This window comes from Periophthalmus magnuspinnatus, chromosome 19 (genome assembly GCF_009829125.3).
Source record: "Periophthalmus magnuspinnatus isolate fPerMag1 chromosome 19, fPerMag1.2.pri, whole genome shotgun sequence".
NCBI lineage: Eukaryota > Metazoa > Chordata > Actinopteri > Gobiiformes > Gobiidae > Periophthalmus > Periophthalmus magnuspinnatus.
The window spans coordinates 20,295,603-20,314,661 of NC_047144.1; the positions used below are offsets into that span (position 1 = coordinate 20,295,603).

The 19,059-nt window shown below is 37.0% G+C and overlaps 1 protein-coding gene across 2 annotated transcripts in view; it reads left to right on the plus strand.

Moving 5' to 3' along the window:
• The first annotated feature begins 3,125 nt into the window (after nucleotides 1–3,125).
• The window catches only part of cacna1g (calcium channel, voltage-dependent, T type, alpha 1G subunit), a 313,071-nt gene continuing 297,137 nt past the window's right edge, over nucleotides 3,126–19,059 (plus strand). Inside the window, exon 1 of one of the 2 annotated variants that reach the window (XM_055229674.1) lies at nucleotides 3,126–3,233. In XM_055229674.1, coding sequence (XP_055085649.1) covers nucleotides 3,141–3,233 — 93 coding nt within the window. In that variant the 5' untranslated portion in view covers nucleotides 3,126–3,140. The remainder of the gene's footprint in view (nucleotides 3,234–19,059) is intronic. The other variant, XM_055229673.1, reaches the window with a different exon arrangement.

Below are 19,059 nucleotides of genomic sequence, written 5' to 3' on the forward strand. Positions count from 1 at the left end.
AAAATTCGCCAGATCTCTGGAATCTCGCCAGAGTTTGTAATAGCGTTGACACATTTATTATCCTAAAACTTTGATTGCTGCCACTTGCTTTTTGATTTCTGCTGATGTACGACGTCCAGACCCACCCATGTGACATTTGGCTCGTCGCGATTTGATTGGTTTACAAAACAAGTCATTATTTTTAATTAACTCCGCCCTTTCACGGCCACTTTTACACGTTTTATTATAAGCCCTGGAACTGAGCAGTGTTTTTAATGGTGTCCCTTTGGATTTGTGATGCCATGCGCAGAAAAAAACATCATTATGGCTCGAATGCGTAGAAGTTTTTATCCACTGTAGTAGCTGTAATGGGGTTGTGTACGGTTACTGTAAAAGTCACTAAATTTGCCACCGTTTGGCTCTGGTCACCTGCTTGTCTCCATGGTGACGCTTTGCCTTAAATGTTCTAAATCTAAAGTAATTATCCATCCCCATAGAGACAAGAGCGTCTGTCAGAAATGTTACACAGTGGGGCTTTAAATATATCAAACTAAGTACCGTATTTCTCTGGACTAGTCTAGTTTGGCTGGAGGTGCGACTTATACTCAGATGCGACTTATATGTGAAATTAAAATATAAAATTTCAGTTGTTGTTCAGAAGTGACACTAAGGATGAAGAATTTAATGGATTTAGTGATTTAATGTGAGTTCGAGAATAAACTTGTTAACTTGTTTTTGTGCTTTAATTATCTAATTAACTGTTAATATCTTACATTAACATACCAGACACATATTCAGTTCTGTCTATGCTTTAAAGATAAAAAATTAATTTCCCCAAAAAAATGCGACTTATACTCCAGTGCGACTTGTTTTTTTCTTAATTATTATGCATTTTTTGGCTGGTGCGACGGAAAATACAGTAATGGGCTTGCTATATTTCAAGGTTCTATGAGGATTATTAGAATTGTGTGCAGATGATCATGGTAAAGTAAGTTTAGTTATATTGAAATGAGAATTAACAATTACAAGGGGCTGCTAAAGCTGTACTATGTAACTTTTCTGATAGGGGTGCTCCATGGAGTTGTATTGCTTTGCTGTTTAATCCTATGTGTAAAGAGACACTCAGTTGGTCGATTAAGTGCAGATACCAGCGTTTACAGGTAACTAGGCGAGTTTGGGGAGATTATAAAACACGGGGAGCTAGTAGGGGTTAGCATTAGCCAGGGTTACCAGGCTTCAGCGACCCAACCCTCACAAGAACATCTGAAAAAACGCCCTAAACTCATGGACTATGTGGCTCAGCTCTATTTTCCACTATATTTATGACACAGACGTTGACTCTCACGCACAAATTAAAGCTCCACAGAGCACTGATACCTTTGGATATGAAGATTTATCATCAAAATTTAGGATTTTCAGTAGGATTATTCTAAAATCAATATGTTTTATGTGGAAGGTGGCTCTGGCCAAACCCCCAGATAGTATTATTTTATCTGTGTCAGCTCTTACAAACTGCCCAATTCCACAGGAAAACCACATCCACATACCTGGCAACACTGGCATTAGCCCTCAAAACTCACAAAATATGAACAATGCATATTCCAGAGGGTGTCAGCTGGTAACCCTCAGTCTCAAAGCCGCATTAAAAGTCATTGTTGAGCATCTAATCCATTTTATTTTAGCTTATAATTAGCCTAAAAGCAGCATTTGCGCTAATGGCTAACCAACTTTGAATTGAGATTTCTGGTGAACCTCGTCTTTTGGTGAAAGGAACAGATACATGACATAAATATCATGAAATAGTGAAAAGGTGTATGATCCATAGTACAAGAAAAACTGAAATCTGTCAACTGGACAAAAAAGTTGTAGGAGTGATGACATTTCGCTGCTCATCCCAGAACTGAAGAAGCTTCTTGGATAAGCAGCGAAACCTCTTCACTCCTACAACTTTTTGTCCTTTTGACAGATTTTACATTTTTTTTACTATGGGTCATACTTGGACGACTGAGGAGTTACACAGACATCTACACTTAAACCAGTTACCGTATTTTCCAGACTATAAATTGCATTTTTTTCATAGTTTTCACAGCTGTGGATGTGACTTATACTCAGACGTGATTAATATGTGAAATATGTTTTTTTAACTTAACATTTTTTTGGCTGATGCGACTTATATTCCAGTGCGACTTATACTCCAGAATATACAGTAAATCAGTTTAGTTTCAGTGTAGCTAACTCCTTCCTTCAAACAGATATAAGGTAGTGTCCACCAGGAATCTGACCAGAACTTAAGAAATGTGTTGGATGAGCAGCGAAACGTCTTCACTCCTACAACTTTTTGTCCAATTGACAGATTTTACATTTTGTTTTTACTATGAAACAGACCTGGATGACTGAGGGATTACTAGTTACCGTATTTTCTGGATTATAAATCGCACTTTTTTTCATAGTTTGGCTGGGGTTGCGACTCATATTTCACATATAAACAGCGTCTGAGTATGTTTTTTTTCTTCATTATTATGCATTTTTGGCTGGTGCGACTTATACTCCAGTGCGACTTATACTCCGGAATGTACAGTAGTTCAGTTTAGTTTCAGTGTAGCTAACTCCTCCCTTTAAACAAATAAAAGACAATGTCCACCAGGAATCTGACCAGAACTGAAGAAACGTCTTGGATGAGCCGCGAAACATCTTAACTCCTACAACTTTTTGTCCAGTTGACAGATTTAAATTTATTTTTTACTATCATGAAAAACACATTGATACACGTTGATTTGGCATAACTCCAGGTAGCAGCGACTAGCAAGGAATCGAAAGAATTTAGCTTCTATGAAATATTTTGCGTCTATGAAATATTTAGCAAACACTTCATTCCGCTTATATCCGCTGCTACGCCTTTAAATCCTCAGGAGTTTCAGACGAGACTCCCCGCTTATGCTGTTTGTGTCTATGGAACTCACATTTTACAATCCCATATAAGTTAAGTGTATTTCCATTGTTGCTAATGAGAAATTGAGGCTGCATGCGATTTTAACAAACATGTGGTTTAAATAATTTCCTGGGGTCACTGGAGGTCACTGCCTGTTATATATTATGTCTGGGTGTTTGTTCCCATGCTGTTGTCCTTAACTGATTCCTCCACGTGGTTCGAGCGGGCGTCCATGCTGGTCATCCTCCTGAACTGTGTGACTCTGGGAATGTTCCACCCGTGCGAGGACATCGACTGTCACTCGGAACGCTGCAAGATCCTGCAGGTAAGACGTGGTTTATACCTTAACTGCTGGAAATGTTTTTTTAACGGTTGGTTTGTTGACAGGATCTCCATGCATTTTTTTCTTTTGTAACTACGCCAATTTGATGAGGGGACGTTATAACATGATAGAACGTTCTAAAAAGTACATAATACCTCCTCTTTAATCATAGGACCTGTGGGGAAGCTGGCCCGATGTGGTCGAAGTAGGAGGTAGACTCAGAAAAAATTCCAATTAATGAATTTTATTGCAGCTCACCGTGGTATATCGTGGAACAAATAATACACAAATGTACAAAAAATAACTGTGCTCAACTAAAAAGCAACTGAAATTAAGAAACTAAGGAAAAACCCACGTGTACACCGCTACCGGATTCTCCCTGAAAGACTGACTTGCCGTGCTTATTTACCCTCTCAAACCGGAAGCATCTCCCCCAGGTAAACGCCATTTACTTCACAGGTACGGTAAATACAACTTTAGCAGGATCTGATACTACACTGCGGACTTATGAGGGTCTAAATCCCGTTAACTCAAAGACAAACAAAAAAGAACTTAAAGCAGTTCTTCCCTCCACCTGATCCAACCCACAACCACACCCAAGGCTTTCAAAATGGCCGACAAAGGACACGCCCCCTTTTTGTCTGGACCATGTGGAGATTCACGTAAGACTAGTTGCATTTATGTCGTAACTGAATTGAATAAATTTAAGCAAATAATATATCTTTAAAGTAACAGATGTGAGAGGTCGACTAAACACTAAACAAAACAAACCCGGGATAGTTATGTTTATTGTTTTTAGCGTATTGGAAATTAGCAAATGTGTGAATATAAACGAAATTATGGTGATATTAAAGGGACAAAGGCTCATTTTGTCACAGGGCTGAGAGCATTACACTGAGCGCAACGCAAATCATACTTTTAATACATGATGGGTACTGGTTTACCTAATCCTGAAATTAGCGCTAAAGTCAAAAAGGTTAAAGGTCTTATATTACGCAAAATGGACTTTTGTGAGATTTAAGCCAGGTTAAACTGTTCTTACCTCCTCAAAAACAGACCTGGAGTTGTGTTTTGTTTCATTCATACATGTTTGAGTGACACTTTGCTAGTACCGTATTTACCCGGACGATAAGTCGCACTTTTTTTATTTTCATAGTTTGGCCAGGGGTGCGACTTATACTCAGATGTGACTTATATGTGGAATATAAATCGCATCTGAGTATATAATTTCACATATTCGTTATAGTCAAACTGACAACCTGACAACCGCATTTTTTTTCTTCGTTATTATGCATTTTTTGACCTATTCTCCGGAAAATACGATAGTCTGTCTGCATCTCCAAACCTCAAAATGCTCTGTTCCACCTTTTGATGTCACGAAATGGTAGTTTTCTAGTTAACAGCTACGTTTTACCTTTTAGTTCAGTAAAGATTAGAAATTCAAGGTTGAAATGATCCAAACGATTCTAGTTAAAGTGTATGGACTTTAAAGACGCATTGAAGCACTTCCTGTATCACAACATGATGACATCACAAGGTGGAACAGTGTTTTCTGTTTGAGAGAAAAACTCAGTATAAATACGCAAGGGTAAATAAAACAAAACTGAACTCTGGGTTATGTTTTTGTTACGGAAACAATATTATAACATAGATAGAATATAGAAAATAGCGTAATATGGAGCGGTAATTTTTAGTTTGTTTTTATTTTTATTTAGTGAAATTAGCAGTCCGTGGACCTAAAAACGTTATTTAGTGTTTTTTACTTTTTGTTTTATCCTTACGTGGCACCGCTAAACCGTATCCATAGCCATGGAGACAAGCTCACGCGGTGACATTTTTAAGCTTGCTTGTCACTTCTTTTATCAAAGATACACGGCTAATTCTTTGGGACTATCTTCGTAAAGGCGTGCGTACTGACATTGCAATTCTTTAGTCTGTCAAACTAGTCTATAATCCCTTAAGCCCAAAAAAAAAAAAAAAAAACCTCATCGTGTATTCTCCTTGAGGCCAGATTAACTTTTAAAAACTCCTGCCGTGACATGACAGCAAAAGCATTCATTACAAGGACTTATTTTTGTGTTAGCATATTAGCATAGAGCGTTCAGAATATTCAAAATATTACAAATGATGCGCTACGGACAATTATTTCTGTCCTATCTGACTTTTGCAGCTTCACATATTACAATTATCTCCGTTGTAAACAAACGTAGGGTGGAGGCATTACTCTGTTTAAACCCGGCTAATGCTAATGATGCTACGTTGTTTTGGTGGTGAAGTGGAATAATAATAATATAGAACTACTAACTATGCAACTACTATTACTGCTGTCACTACTACCACTGGTACTACTATCACCACCATCACTACTGCGGCTGCTACTACTACAACTACTTTCACCACTACTACCATCACTGCTACTTCCACCCCTACTACTACTGCTGCTACTATTCCATTACTACTACTAATGTTAAAACTACTATTACTATCATAACTACTACCACCACACATCGTTACTACTGCCACTACTACTATCACCACTATGACTACTGCAAGTGCTACTTCTACCACTACTACTACTGCTGCTCTCACTAATACTACTTCTGCTACTACTACTACCTCCACAACTACTACCACTGGTACTACCACTACCACTATTGCTACTACTGCTACTTCTACTGCTGTTACTGCTACTACTGCTTCTACTGCTACAAGTACTACTACTGCTACTACTACTACTGCTACTACTATTACTACCACTGGTACTACTACTGTTACTACTACTACTACTGCTACTGCTGCTACTACTTCCACCACTACTGCTATCACTACTACTGCTATTGCTTCTACTACTACTGGTACCACTACTGCCTCTGCTACTACTGCTGCTACTGCTACCACTACTACCAGTACTGCTACTACTACTATTACTACTACTACTTCCACCACTACTACTACCACTGGACCACTGGTACTACTACTGCTATCACTATTACTGCTACTACTACTATTAATACTACTAAAATAAATAAATAAAGATGTTTTGTTGTTTAAACATTGGTTTCCGTTGTGTTTGACTTGCAGTATTCTCTCTCTCTTTCTCTTCTAAACAAACACGGAGACGTTGTCCATTAATTGCTGAACCCGGCTAATCCTAATGGGACTACTTTGTACTTTGTTTTGTTGGCGAAATAGAATCAAAATGTACAGTTTTACTCGATGCAATGAGCGGATTTGTCGAGGCGTGCTCCGACAGAATGGTGCAGCGTTATCGGGCTAGCTTGATCTTCCGCGCGCAGATGTAATGTGCTAGCAAAGTGGCCCTGAATAGATTAAATCAGCGCGCTTATTTTCCCGTCCACTGACTTGGAGAAATGGAGATGTTACGAGACCATCGCAAAAAGACAATGCATTAAGGAGTCGTTTGAAGGGAAACGGCTCCTATAGGAAGAAGTGCACCAAACACTTTTTCACAAACAAAGTACGTCCGTCTGCGTCGCCATGTTTGTTTTGGCTTGTTCGGCGCTAGCATCGGCCGAAACCGCAACGCTGCGCTGTGATTGGCCCGTCTGACAAATCTGGAGCGGAATAAGACTGGTTCTCAAGAGTTTCTGAACCCACAAAAATCGCGAGAATTTTGTACGATTTTATGAATATCGTTTCTGTTTAACTAAAATTTGTACGTTTACGTTGTCTCATCAAAAAAGCCGAATGAGCCTCTTTCTTTGGATCTTTCGTAGGACTAAAATGTTTGTGTTCTGAAAATGAAAGTTGATGATGTTCCCGTCTCTTTTGTTGCGTTATTAAATGTTAAAACTAAACCTGTTTGTCTCGGAATTGTATCCAAAATTTCCTACGGCAATGATTAACCAAGACACAACCAATTAACCATAAACTGAAACTAGAATGGTCCACAGTATGGCATTAAACGTTATCTATCTAGCAGTTATTTCATCACGTTTGTCCCTCGCCTCTACACAAATCTGATCTGTAATCTGGCCTGGTGGTGCTGTGAAACATTCTAAGCAAAGCAATTGATAGTTTTTGTTATATTGGCCTATGTTATCAGCGGTATAATACTCCCTACAACAGAAGCATAGCCAGACTGGGCTGTACTAGACTGGAATGGACGACACTATTGAGGGTAAATCAACAACTCCAGCCTTATATCACACAGTATTTACAATTTTTAAAGCTGTATCGTCTTAAAAGTGTAATTTCATGCTTTGAAGCTCAATATACTCTATGTACTGTGTCTAAACCTGCTTTTCCTCTGTGTACTTTTTTTTTTTTTTTTGTGATCAGATTTTTTATTCAAGTATTTATCTCATCTGCAGCTCTACAGGTTACAGTCCGATTACGTTTTTGTTTTTTTACCCCCTTTTCAAACCGCACACCTGAGGCATATACACAGAAGAAAAAAATAAAATAAAAATAATAATAATAATAGTAATAATAATAATAAATACAAAAAATAAAATAAATAAATACAAAATAAGCAATAGCAATACAATTTAATAATAATAATAATATTAAATGCAAACAATAAAATGAATAATTTTTTTTTTTTTTACGAATAAATAAAAAATAAGCAATATCAATACAATTTAATAATATAAAAAGTAAAATAATAAATATAAAAAGTAAAATAATAGTAATATAAAAAGTAAAATAATAATAATAATATAAAAAATTTAATAATATAAAAAGTAAAATAATAAATATAAAAGGTAAAATAATAAATAATATAAAAAGTAAAATAAGTAATCCCATCCAGGTTTGAATTCCTTACATACAGTAATTGCAAATTTCCTCCACCAAAAGACACCAGCAGAAATTGCATTGTACATATTCATTATACAATATACATTTTAAAAAAGAACTGAGTGTACAAATATTTTCTATCTTTCATGAATATACAGTTTCACAAAAACTGAAACGTAATATTTTCCTCTGTGTACTTCCTCTATTATATTTCATCCTCTTCCTCCCGCTGTACATTTACATTTTAAACCCACTCTGCTGCTTTTACTGCACTCTCTTGATTTAATACCATCTAGACCAGAACTGAACTACCTCGTGTTTTTAAAATGACTTCTCCGCACCAGCACCACCACCAGCACCACCAGCATCCACTCTGTAGTCGTAGTCTGCTGCTCTTCTTTCATGTGAGTCTAGGGGCCCCGGAGTACTTTTCAGGGGCCACATCAGACGAGGTGGAGATGTGGGTGGGGGCTCTGTCTGCAGTTTGTACGACGCAGCGGGATACGGCTTTGGAAAAGTTCTGACTCTGTAATGCGCCTGAATACACCGCTGAGAGAAGATACTGCAAAGGTGAAGTGAATAATGGTGGGAGCAGTAGTAGTTGTTGTAGTAGCAGTAGTTGTTGCAGTTGAAGTAGCTGTGGAAGTGGTGGTAGTAATATAGCAGCAGTAGTAATAGGAATAATACTAGAAGTTGTGGTATTGATAATGGTAATAGCAGAAATAGTAGTAATAGTACAGATAATGGCAGTACTTGTAGTGGTAGTAGTAGCAGTGGTAGTAGTAGCAGTGGTAGTAGTAGCAGTGGTAGTAGTATTAGTAGTAGTTGTTGTTATTATTGTACTGTTGCATTTGTGATATAGCTGTTTAAGCTGTAGCACTGATAGTAGTAGTAGTACTCGTAGCGGTGGAAGTAGTAGTAGTAATTTATAGTACAGATAGCAGTAGTAGTAATACTGTTGCAGAAGTAGTGGCTGTAGTAGTAATAGTAGCAGCAGCAGCTTTAGTAGTTGTTGTAATAATACTAGAGGTAGAGATATTAGTAATAGTAGTGGTAGAAGTCGTAGTAATACTACGTAGCAGTCTTACTGATATAGTAGTTAAATCTGTAATACTGTAGTATTAGTAATATTACAGATAATGGTAGTTATACTAGTAGCAGAAGTAGTAATCGCGGAAGTAGTGGTAGTAATAATAGTTGTAATAGTAGCAGTAGTGGTAGTAAGACTACTAATAGTAATAGTAATAGTACAGATAGTGGTAATAGTTATAGATGTAACAAAAGTAATGTTAGTAATGGTAATATTAGAAGTAAAGTAATTGTTGTTGTAGTAGCGATATTAGCGATATAGTTATTGAAGTTGTAGCATTGATAGTAATGGAAGCAGTAGTAATAGGACAGATAGCAGTACTAGTAATATTGCTGTAGAAGTAGCAGAAGTGGTGATTGTAGTAGTAATAGTAGCAGCAGCAGTAGTTGTACATGTTGTTATACTGTACTAGTAGTAGTAATAGTGCAGATAGCAGTAGTTTTAATAGTAGAAGTACTAATAGCGCAAGTTGTGGTATTAATAATAGTTGTAGCAGTAGTAGCAGTGGGAGAAGTAGGGTAGTAGTAGCAATCGTAACAGGAGTAGTAACGTAAGTAGTGGTAGTAGTAATAGTTGTTGAAGTATCTGAAGTAGTGGCTGTAGGACTAATAGTAGTAGTATTGATAGTAGAGGAAATAGGTTGATTGGATTTTGCCCCTTTTACTTGATTCTAGTTTAAATTTCCGTCGGTCTTGTTTGAGTTTTGTTTTATTTCGTTGTGTTTCATTCAACACAAAACTTCCAACAAGTACTCTGAAAACTACTGCGTTTTATCATGGACTGTCAATCATCCAGCCCCGCAGAGATTTGAGGGCAAAGCTGAAGACATGAGTAGCATTTTCAAATTAGGCCGACTGTAAAAGGCTGTTCTGTTCCCTGAAGCACACGTCTCTCTTTAAAACGCAGTACTTTTTGAAGCTATGAGTACTCTTAACCTCGCTCTCTGTCAGAGGAACGGGGACACGGATGGTACATAAAAGATTAGCTCTGCATTTTAATTCAAAACAGAACTAAGTCAGTTTCAGTGATAGAGCGTCCCCTGTATGTCCCTTTATGAGAATACAGTACTTCATCAGGGAGCAGACTCAAAAGTATTTTATTTATTTTTTATTGAAATAAGACAATACGATCACGTACAAAAAAATATTACGTTGCCTGATGTGTATAAAAAAGCCAGAGTTTCCCAGGAGAACTGTTTTCGGGTCGTGTCGGCCATATTGCAAAGGTAGATTTCCGACCAGAGACGACAACTTCAACAACTATATCACTAATACCTTTACTACTACTACAACAACTACTACTACTGTCACTGCTACTACTATTACAACTACTACCACTACTTTTGTTACATCTCAACTTTTACCGCTATCTGTACTATTACTACTACATCTGTTTCTTCTACTACTATTGCTATTATCAATACTATAAATTCTACTACTGCCATTACTAATGCTGCTACTTTTACTATTACTACTACAGCTGCTGCTACTACTACTATTGTCAGTACTACAAGGTCTACTATTACCATTACCATTACTAATACCGTTAACTTTACCTAGTTTTCCGCCTAGCGACAGCAGAGGGAGATGCCGGATGTTTCAAACACCCCAAAAATACATATTTCACCAGGTAAAATATTACTTAGTTTTGCTTTAATATCCTTTGTATTTGGGCCATCGATATCCAAACCTCACAGTACACAATTATCACGATATTCATCATTCATCTAATTTACTCACGATATTTATTGAGATATTTTGGAAAGGATAACAGAATTATAGATATGGTACTTTTTGTTCCAGTTATATTGTCGTAGTAATAGTACAGATAGTGACAGTTGTACTAGTAGCAGAAGTAGTAACGGAAGTAGTGGCAGTAGGACTAATAATAGTAGTAGTTGTAGAAGTTGTAATACTGTAGTAGTAGTAATAGTACAGAGAGCAGTAGTTGTAATAGGAGCAGAAGTACTAATAGTGGAAGTAGTGGTAGTAGTAATAGTTGTAGCAGTGGTAGTTGGAGAAGTAGCAGTGGGAGAAGTAGTACAATAGTAATGGAAGTAGTAGTAGAAGTAGTAGATTGATGGCCAAAGTATCACAGGAAGCTACAAAAGTTCCTGATCGTTTTCTTCTTCGTATTTTCCCCCCAAAATAATTGTGTTTTTGACTCTCTGAACACTGATGAAAAGTCTCACGTCACAGTCAAAAAAGTGAGTTACGCCGTAGGAATCCACAGGGAAACGTCTCCAGACTTTGAGCTAATGTTAATTGGCTAAAAAACTGTCAGCATTCGACTCGGGTAAATGAGTTTCTGCCCCCACAGAGAGGTGAAAGTGTGAGTATGGAAATGTACTGTAGTGAGACGTTTGAAACGAGTAACTTTACACCTCATCAAAAATCTGTATTAACATGAAAACTCTGGCTTTTTCACAAACATTTAAACTACCACAGAAGACAATAATTGAGTCAAAATGCGGAGAAGTGTAGATAGTACTTCACCTGTTTTGGAGCGTGTTTGTCGAGTTCAGTCTCTTGACTTTTGTCCTTTGCAGTGTTCAGAAAAAAATGAACTTTGTAAAGTACAAGATTACATACACATTATATATAGATTTGAGATACTGTTCTGTAAAATTCTGACAGATGAATGTGCAAAATAGGCTTGTTATATAATGTTATTTTTCAAAATCATGTGTAGATTTACTCAAATAATGAACATGACAGGAGAATTATAAGATAAATATAACTATTACTGTATGTGTAATATCAACGTCAGGACAAATAAACTATACAATGTTTGCTTTTTATTTTATTTTTTTATATATAAATTAAAATGACATTCAATTCAGTGGTGTCGTTTAAATCTAATCAAATATATTTATGATTTATGAAACATCTTTTGTTTATACAGTGGTCCCTTGTTTATCGCTACGTTCTAAAAATAACCGGCAAAAGGTGAAATCCGCGAAGTATCAGCTTTATTTTGTACATTTATTCTATGTTTTTGGCTGTAAAACCCCTCACCACACACTTTATACACTTTTCTCACACAGGCGTTAACATTTTCTCACATTTCTTTCTTGTTTAAACTCTCTCAAAGTTCAAACCTTCGTCGGCGCAGAACACCGTGTTTCATCGACATTGTGGGTTTTGTCGGGGAGAAAACAAATTGCAAACATACAGCACTTCGGAGTCACACTGCGATCCAACGTTTATGTAAATTTGGACAATGCACCCTCATACGCCGTAAAAAAGAATGTAAAGTTGCACTAAAAAAATCCACGACACAGCGAGACCGCGATATAGCGAAGGACAACTGCGTATCTGCCTAGTTTCACCAAGGGCCACATCAGCAAAATGGTTCGTCTCAAATTTGCAAAGATATAAAAAATATGTTTGTGTAACTGCGCACATTTTAAGACAGTCATACATTTAAATTTACCTTGTCGCGGGCCACATAAAATGACATGGCGGGCCGCATTTGGCCCCGGGGCCTTGAGTTTGACACATGTGGCCTAGTATATGTAAATGTAGACTATGTTTGATTTATCTGATCTGTTTGTTTAAAAATATTTCATAAACATTACATATGAGTGTTGCCTCTTTTCTTTAGTCGTCCAGACCCCGCTCAGTTTAGCAGCTCTATTTAAAATGTGTTTGTGGGCGGAGTTTAGGTGTTTAGTTTCACTTTAACCTAGAAATATCGTCCCGCCCCTCCCTGTACCCCCTTCTCCCTGCACTTTGTATACTTTTTATGATAATTCCAGTTGTTCTTTGCGCTCCTGTGTTAGCTTATAGATCTCAGCTGTCCGACCGCATCCACGTCTGCGCTCGTGGTTCGCTCTTTTGACCCGGGCGATAATAGCGTTCACCCGCGTGACAGGTAGAATTAGCATACAGAGTGGCTTGGCTATATTTTTATATTATTTTGGATTGTTTTCAGAGCATGGATAGAGGCTTTGGTAGGAGCTGTACAAGAGCAGGTTAAATTTAGACATTATCTTGGCCTTTAGCGGAGAAGATTTTGCACCTGTCACAGAGCTAAAGCTAACAGTAATTGAAAAAAAAAAAAGAATACGACTGTGATATTTGTTCCTATGGGTTTAAAGGTGAAATACGTGACTTTTCGGGTGGAGAGTCACCTGCTCAAATGCAAAAAATATAAAATACATGCAGGATGGATTAGTTAAAAGTTAAAAGTCATACTGTGGTGCCTTAATGAGCAAAAGAATATCTTACGTTACATAGTTGGACAGACGCTTAATTTATTGAACTGGAAAAGCAAAAAAAAAAAACCCAAAAAAAAACAATTCACCAAAAAACTTCTGAGAGACATAATGCAATACTTACAACTAGAAAAAAAAAATTAATTCTCACTTTGAAACAAACAAGAGCTTTTTCATACCATCTGGCAGCTTTTTATTGATTATTTTAATAATAAATACTGAGACAGTCCTCCTATTGTGTATAAATGTATAAATATAAATATGTGTATAGATTTGTATGTGTATGTATATATATGTGTATGTGCAGGTATTCACTTTTGTTATTTTTTTATATATATATTTATTTTTATTTATGCATTTATGTTTTTAAGTGTTATTATTTTATTATGTATTTTTTATTATTTAGTTTATTTTTTATTATTATTCTCTTTTTCTTTCTCTTGTCCTATATTTTAAAAACAATAATAATAATTAAAAAAAAAAGCCATACTGTGAAACATTCCAGGTAAAGCAGTGGAGACAAGCATGTAAAGGACCCCAACCTGAAAATTACATTAAGACCCAGTAACTTTTTAGCCAAAAGTTAACCCAAACATCAGCATTTTTTTTTCCGTTTTTTATATTTTTTATTGCAAAAAAAAAAGAAAAGAAAAAAAAAGTGAAAAACAGGTCTTTACTCAGAGCGAGCTTGCATCTCCACAAACCTGACTTTTATTTGGCCTTAATGAGGACCTGCTCCTGCTTGTTCACTATAATATTCCACAGTATGGCATAAAACATATCCGTCTCCATGGTGAAAGTTCTGAAGTATCGTTTTAAAGTTTCTGTAGCTGATTTTACTTTGGACCAAACTGTTTAACATGAACTTGTTTTTTTTTTTTACATTTTTGACAAAGTTATTCCTCACTTTTACCTTATATATTCCAAGCATTATTCACAGTGATGAGTTTATAAGAGTTTTTCACAACTCTCAGAGACCAGAGTGTAGTTTTGCCGTGACAGTAAAGCAATAACTAGCATGCTAACACGCACTTCTGATTTATAATTAGATGCAAACAGCACACAGTGGACTTACTTTGACCTCAAGAGCTGATTATACAATATATCTGCATTTTGGCAAGACAAAATTTGGGGGAAAATGTAAAGTACGGGAACTTTAACTTTTCTATTTCCGTGTAAACATGCAGATGACACCAGAAAGTTACACAGTGTTGCATTAACAAAGAATCTTCATACCATACTACACACTATAGGAGAAGATCAGCCTATGAAATTAAGTAAAAAAAACAGAAAATAAAAAGTACTTCAGTCCGCCGTTCTTTCCGTGTCTCGTTCACACCTGCACGATCGCGTTGACATTATTAAATCCGCAAAGGAGATCTGTCTCATCAACGTAATATGTAACGAGCGCGGCGACACCTTACAAGTGACGGAGCCGAGCCGGGTGTTAGCGTCATTAGGAAGTGTTAAAGTGCACTTAGCATTAGCGATCGCTGCGTGCGGGAGGTGTGCGCGAGGTGACGAGAGCCGCTCCGATGTTGGCGATCACCAGACGCCTTTGTAAAGAGCTGTGAGGTTTTAAAGCGTCAGAAGAGCTGTTGTGCTCACGTTGAAGTACGAATATGAGCGAGTTTATGCTAAACTTAAAAGATCCGTGTTATTGCTAATCTGACGTTGCGCTGTTGACCATCTCATCTCGCTGTTAACGTGCTGTTCCATCATAAAACACGTTGCCTTTTTCCTGTAAATCCTCCGTTTCACCTGCAAGTGTCTCGGCTGGTCGCAATAACACAAGTTTTCTACACACAGAATGTATTTGGAGTGATTCGTGCACGTTTGAGCGATCTTTACTCACTTATTTTCAAGACGCCAACTGCCGTTCAATCCCAGTTTTCACCGTCTCTGCTCTGTACGTACTTCCTTGTCCAGTTTTATCTTTTTAATCGATGATACGTGCAAGATTCGGTAGCATTTTGTAGTCGTTTTGGTATAAATTAAAAAAAAAAAGAGACATGTTTACAGTGACGTCAGCTCCCGTTGGACACTGGCGTTTTCTAACATGGAAATCAGTCGACGTGTTTCTTTTATTAAGTCGTTTTAGATTAATATCGTGATTTAAAATGTGCAAATTCTAACATAATGATCCAAAGTTTCATAGATTATAACTATAGAGTAAACACAAGCACAATATGTCTGTTTTAAGAATGATCCAGGCTTTGAAAATAAATGAAAACCTTAACCCTGACGATTATTATCAACCTGCCCAGGGACTAAATTTGTATTTTTGCTATAACCTCATACAGTGTGTCTTTCCTTTTGGTCAACGTTTTTTGTAAACTGTCCCTGTATTTTAACCTCCTAAGACCTGAGCGCTTTCATGACTTTATTAATTTCTCTTTGTTATTTACGCTGATTGGACCTGATGAGTGTAAAAACAAACAATTATCTATTTACATTATGTAGTTTATGAGAAAAATGATATAAAATGAATGTCCTCATATGTGTACGTTTTAATCATTTTGATAAAACATTTGAATAATGATTTGCAAAAACTATTAAGACCCTGAACACAGCAACATTTGTCCTGATGTAAAAACAAAATGAGAAACAACAGTTGTGCCTCTTGGAACGATTTGTCTCATGTGAAGAGCTGCAGACAGGAGCAGGAGACATGTGCATTTACAAAAAAAATGTAAAAAAAAAATTCTGAACATTCTAAACTCTTAAAAAGATTCTAAATTGAATATATTTGCATTGTTGCTGTTCTTCTTCTTCTAAAAATTAGAATTTTGGCCTAGAGGTTGTCGCCAGGTCCTAGGAGGTTATAAAAACACACCGTACCAACTCCTAACCATTACCCTTAAACAATTCTGTACCTGATTTCAAACCATGAGCCAGAAACATGTTTTAGTTTGAACTTTTAGCTCCGCCCACTTAGTCCTTTTTGTCGCTTTCTTGCACCATGACACAGAAACAGTCTGGGATAGTACCATGTGGTTGTTTCCCTACAGTTGTCTTATCTCTGCAGACTATTTGATTATTTATTTGATTTATTTCGATTATTTATTTGATTTATTTTCCTGAAAACGCACCATGACAGATAATCAAGAGTCTGGATTAGCGTCAAGCCGGTGATTTCCCATGATTTTTCGCAAAAAATGTGCCTGATAGCGCTAAAAAGGTCCTATATTACGCAAAAATAGACTCTCTTTAGCTTTAAGCCGTGTTCTAACGCTGTTAACTCATCAAAAACACACCTAGAGTTGCGTTTTGCTTCATTCACATGTTTGAGTAACACTTAATTATTAGTCTGTTCCACGTTGTGATGTCATGAAGTGGTAGTTTTCAAGTTAACAGCTACGTTTTACCTTTTAGTTCGGTAGAAATCGGCAATTCCGGGTCTGAAATCGTCCAGATGATTCAAATGAAGGTTTACGGAGTTTAAAAACACTTCCTGTATCACCACATGACATCACAAAGTGTAACAGAGCGTGTTTTCTCTCTTCGGAAAACTTACCGCTCACATTGTTACTACTGTAGTTCGAATATGCGTATAACTTGTACGTACATTTTAACAAAAGACGCGTCCCTTTGTTGTACGCGGAGTTACTTTAACACGTGTACAGAGCGCCGTGTTTCCGTCTCCGTTTCCGTCGCCACCGCTGACATAAATTCGGCGGAGCGCAATTACAAGCATATGCCATGTATCGTACGGGCGTGATATGAAAAGTATCTGAAGGCACCGACAGGCAGAGCGCAGCAGATACACAACTCCAGACATAATCGCAGTAATGGGACGAGCTCGGGAGGGAAGATAAGACGCCACATGTACATTTATATATATAGTGTGTGTATAAGAGAGATGGGGTATAAGTGGAAGGAGATGAGCGACTGTCAGCACAAAATGGAGGCTGGATAAGCTGCGATCACGTGATTTTAGTTGTGTAAAATGGAGACGGAGACAGGACTATGGTGGAATTGTGCGATTTTTAGACTTGTTGACCTCGTTTATGGCTAATATCTCTGTCATTACTGGGTTTATTCAGCAGAAACTGGCACAAAGTTCAACGTCTTTTCTGCTAGCATAAATAAACAAGTGATTTTTTTATTTTCAATCTGTGTAAAATATTTTGTAAATGCTCTAAAACTTGCGATATATTTTCTTCATAACAAGTTAATTGTAATAGAGATTGAAGGACCTATATTATGCGACTTTCTGACCTGTTCTAATGTTGTTTCCTCGTCAAAAACAGACCTGGAGTTGTGTTTTGCTTCATTCGCACACGTTTAACACACAAACCTGCAACGCCACACACCTTCACTAGAATCATTTGGATGATTTCAGCTCTGGAATTGCCAATCTCTACTAAATAAAAGGTGAAAAATAGCTGTTAACTTGAAAACTACCACCACTTCATGACATCACAAGGTGGAACAGAGCATTTTGAGCTTTGGAGATGTAGACAGACTAATAATAAAGTGTTCCAGGTGTGTTTTTGAGTAGGTAACAACATTTTAACATGCCCTAAAGTTCACAATAATCAATTTTGTGTAATATAGGACCTTTAAGGCTGGGTACTACCAACAATCTTAACCTGCAGATGGAGGACACATACAGTTTTTCTCGTTCTCAGTGCAAAGACAGGCCTCATGTGAAAGATCAGAACCTCCAGAATTCACTCACTGAGCTGTAGAGGCTGCACTAGCACTGATTCATGATTAGCTGCAGGTGCTGGAGTTTAGTTAGTGAATGATTCAGATCAGAGAGAGGCATTTTTAGCTTTAAACCAACTGGATTTCAACGTTTAAACTGGCAACTCTAATGAGAGACTAATGTGAGGCTCATTCTGCTCTCTGACTGGATAATCATCTTGAACCAAAATACCAAATTATATAACAATAAATCAGCTTTACAGTTGTTATCAGTAAAAGATAGATTTAATTTGAATGTTTCTACCTTGTATCTTGGGACACGGATGAAGTTTAAAATCAATACAAAATATACAAAGTTCAATCCTTTTACATCTTGTGCTTGTTTCTTCCCTTATAGTTATAATCTGTGACGCCCGTAGATCATTAGAATTAGAATTTGTTAGAATTTGGACATTTTAAAGCGCAATATTAATTTAAAACACATGTGTCAAACTCAAGGCCCGGGGGCCAAATGCAGCCCGTCATGTCATTTCATGCGGCCCGCGACAAGGTAAATGCAAATGTATGTCTTAAAATGTCAGTTTATCAGGACTTACGCAGTTTGACGGAAATATTTTTTATATCTTTGCAAATTTGAGATGAACCGTTTTGCTGATGTGGCCCTCTGTGAAATTGAGTTTGACGACCCTGATCTAAAACAACTTAATAAAAGAAACACGTTCGAAAACTGCGGAGTCGATGTTGGCGTAAACCTCATCACAACAAAAAATCAGTCCCTCTGATGAATAGCTACACATCACAGTAGCAAGTAGCGGATTTTTCTTTAATTTGTACCAAAACGACTACGAGACGCTGCCAAATCCTGAGCGTATCACAGATTAACAAAATAAAATTGCAGAACGAAGTGGGCGTGTTCCGATGGCGGTGAAAACGGGGATTGAGCGTCTTGAAAATAAGCGTTTAAAGATTGTTTCATGCGCAAATCACTCCAAATATAACGTCAGGTGAGTAAATAGTGAGTGGTTCTATAAGTATAAGTGTCACTCCTTGTATCGATACTAGAAATCTGCCATGATAAGTTGATATTTTGAGTTTATCCCCTCAGT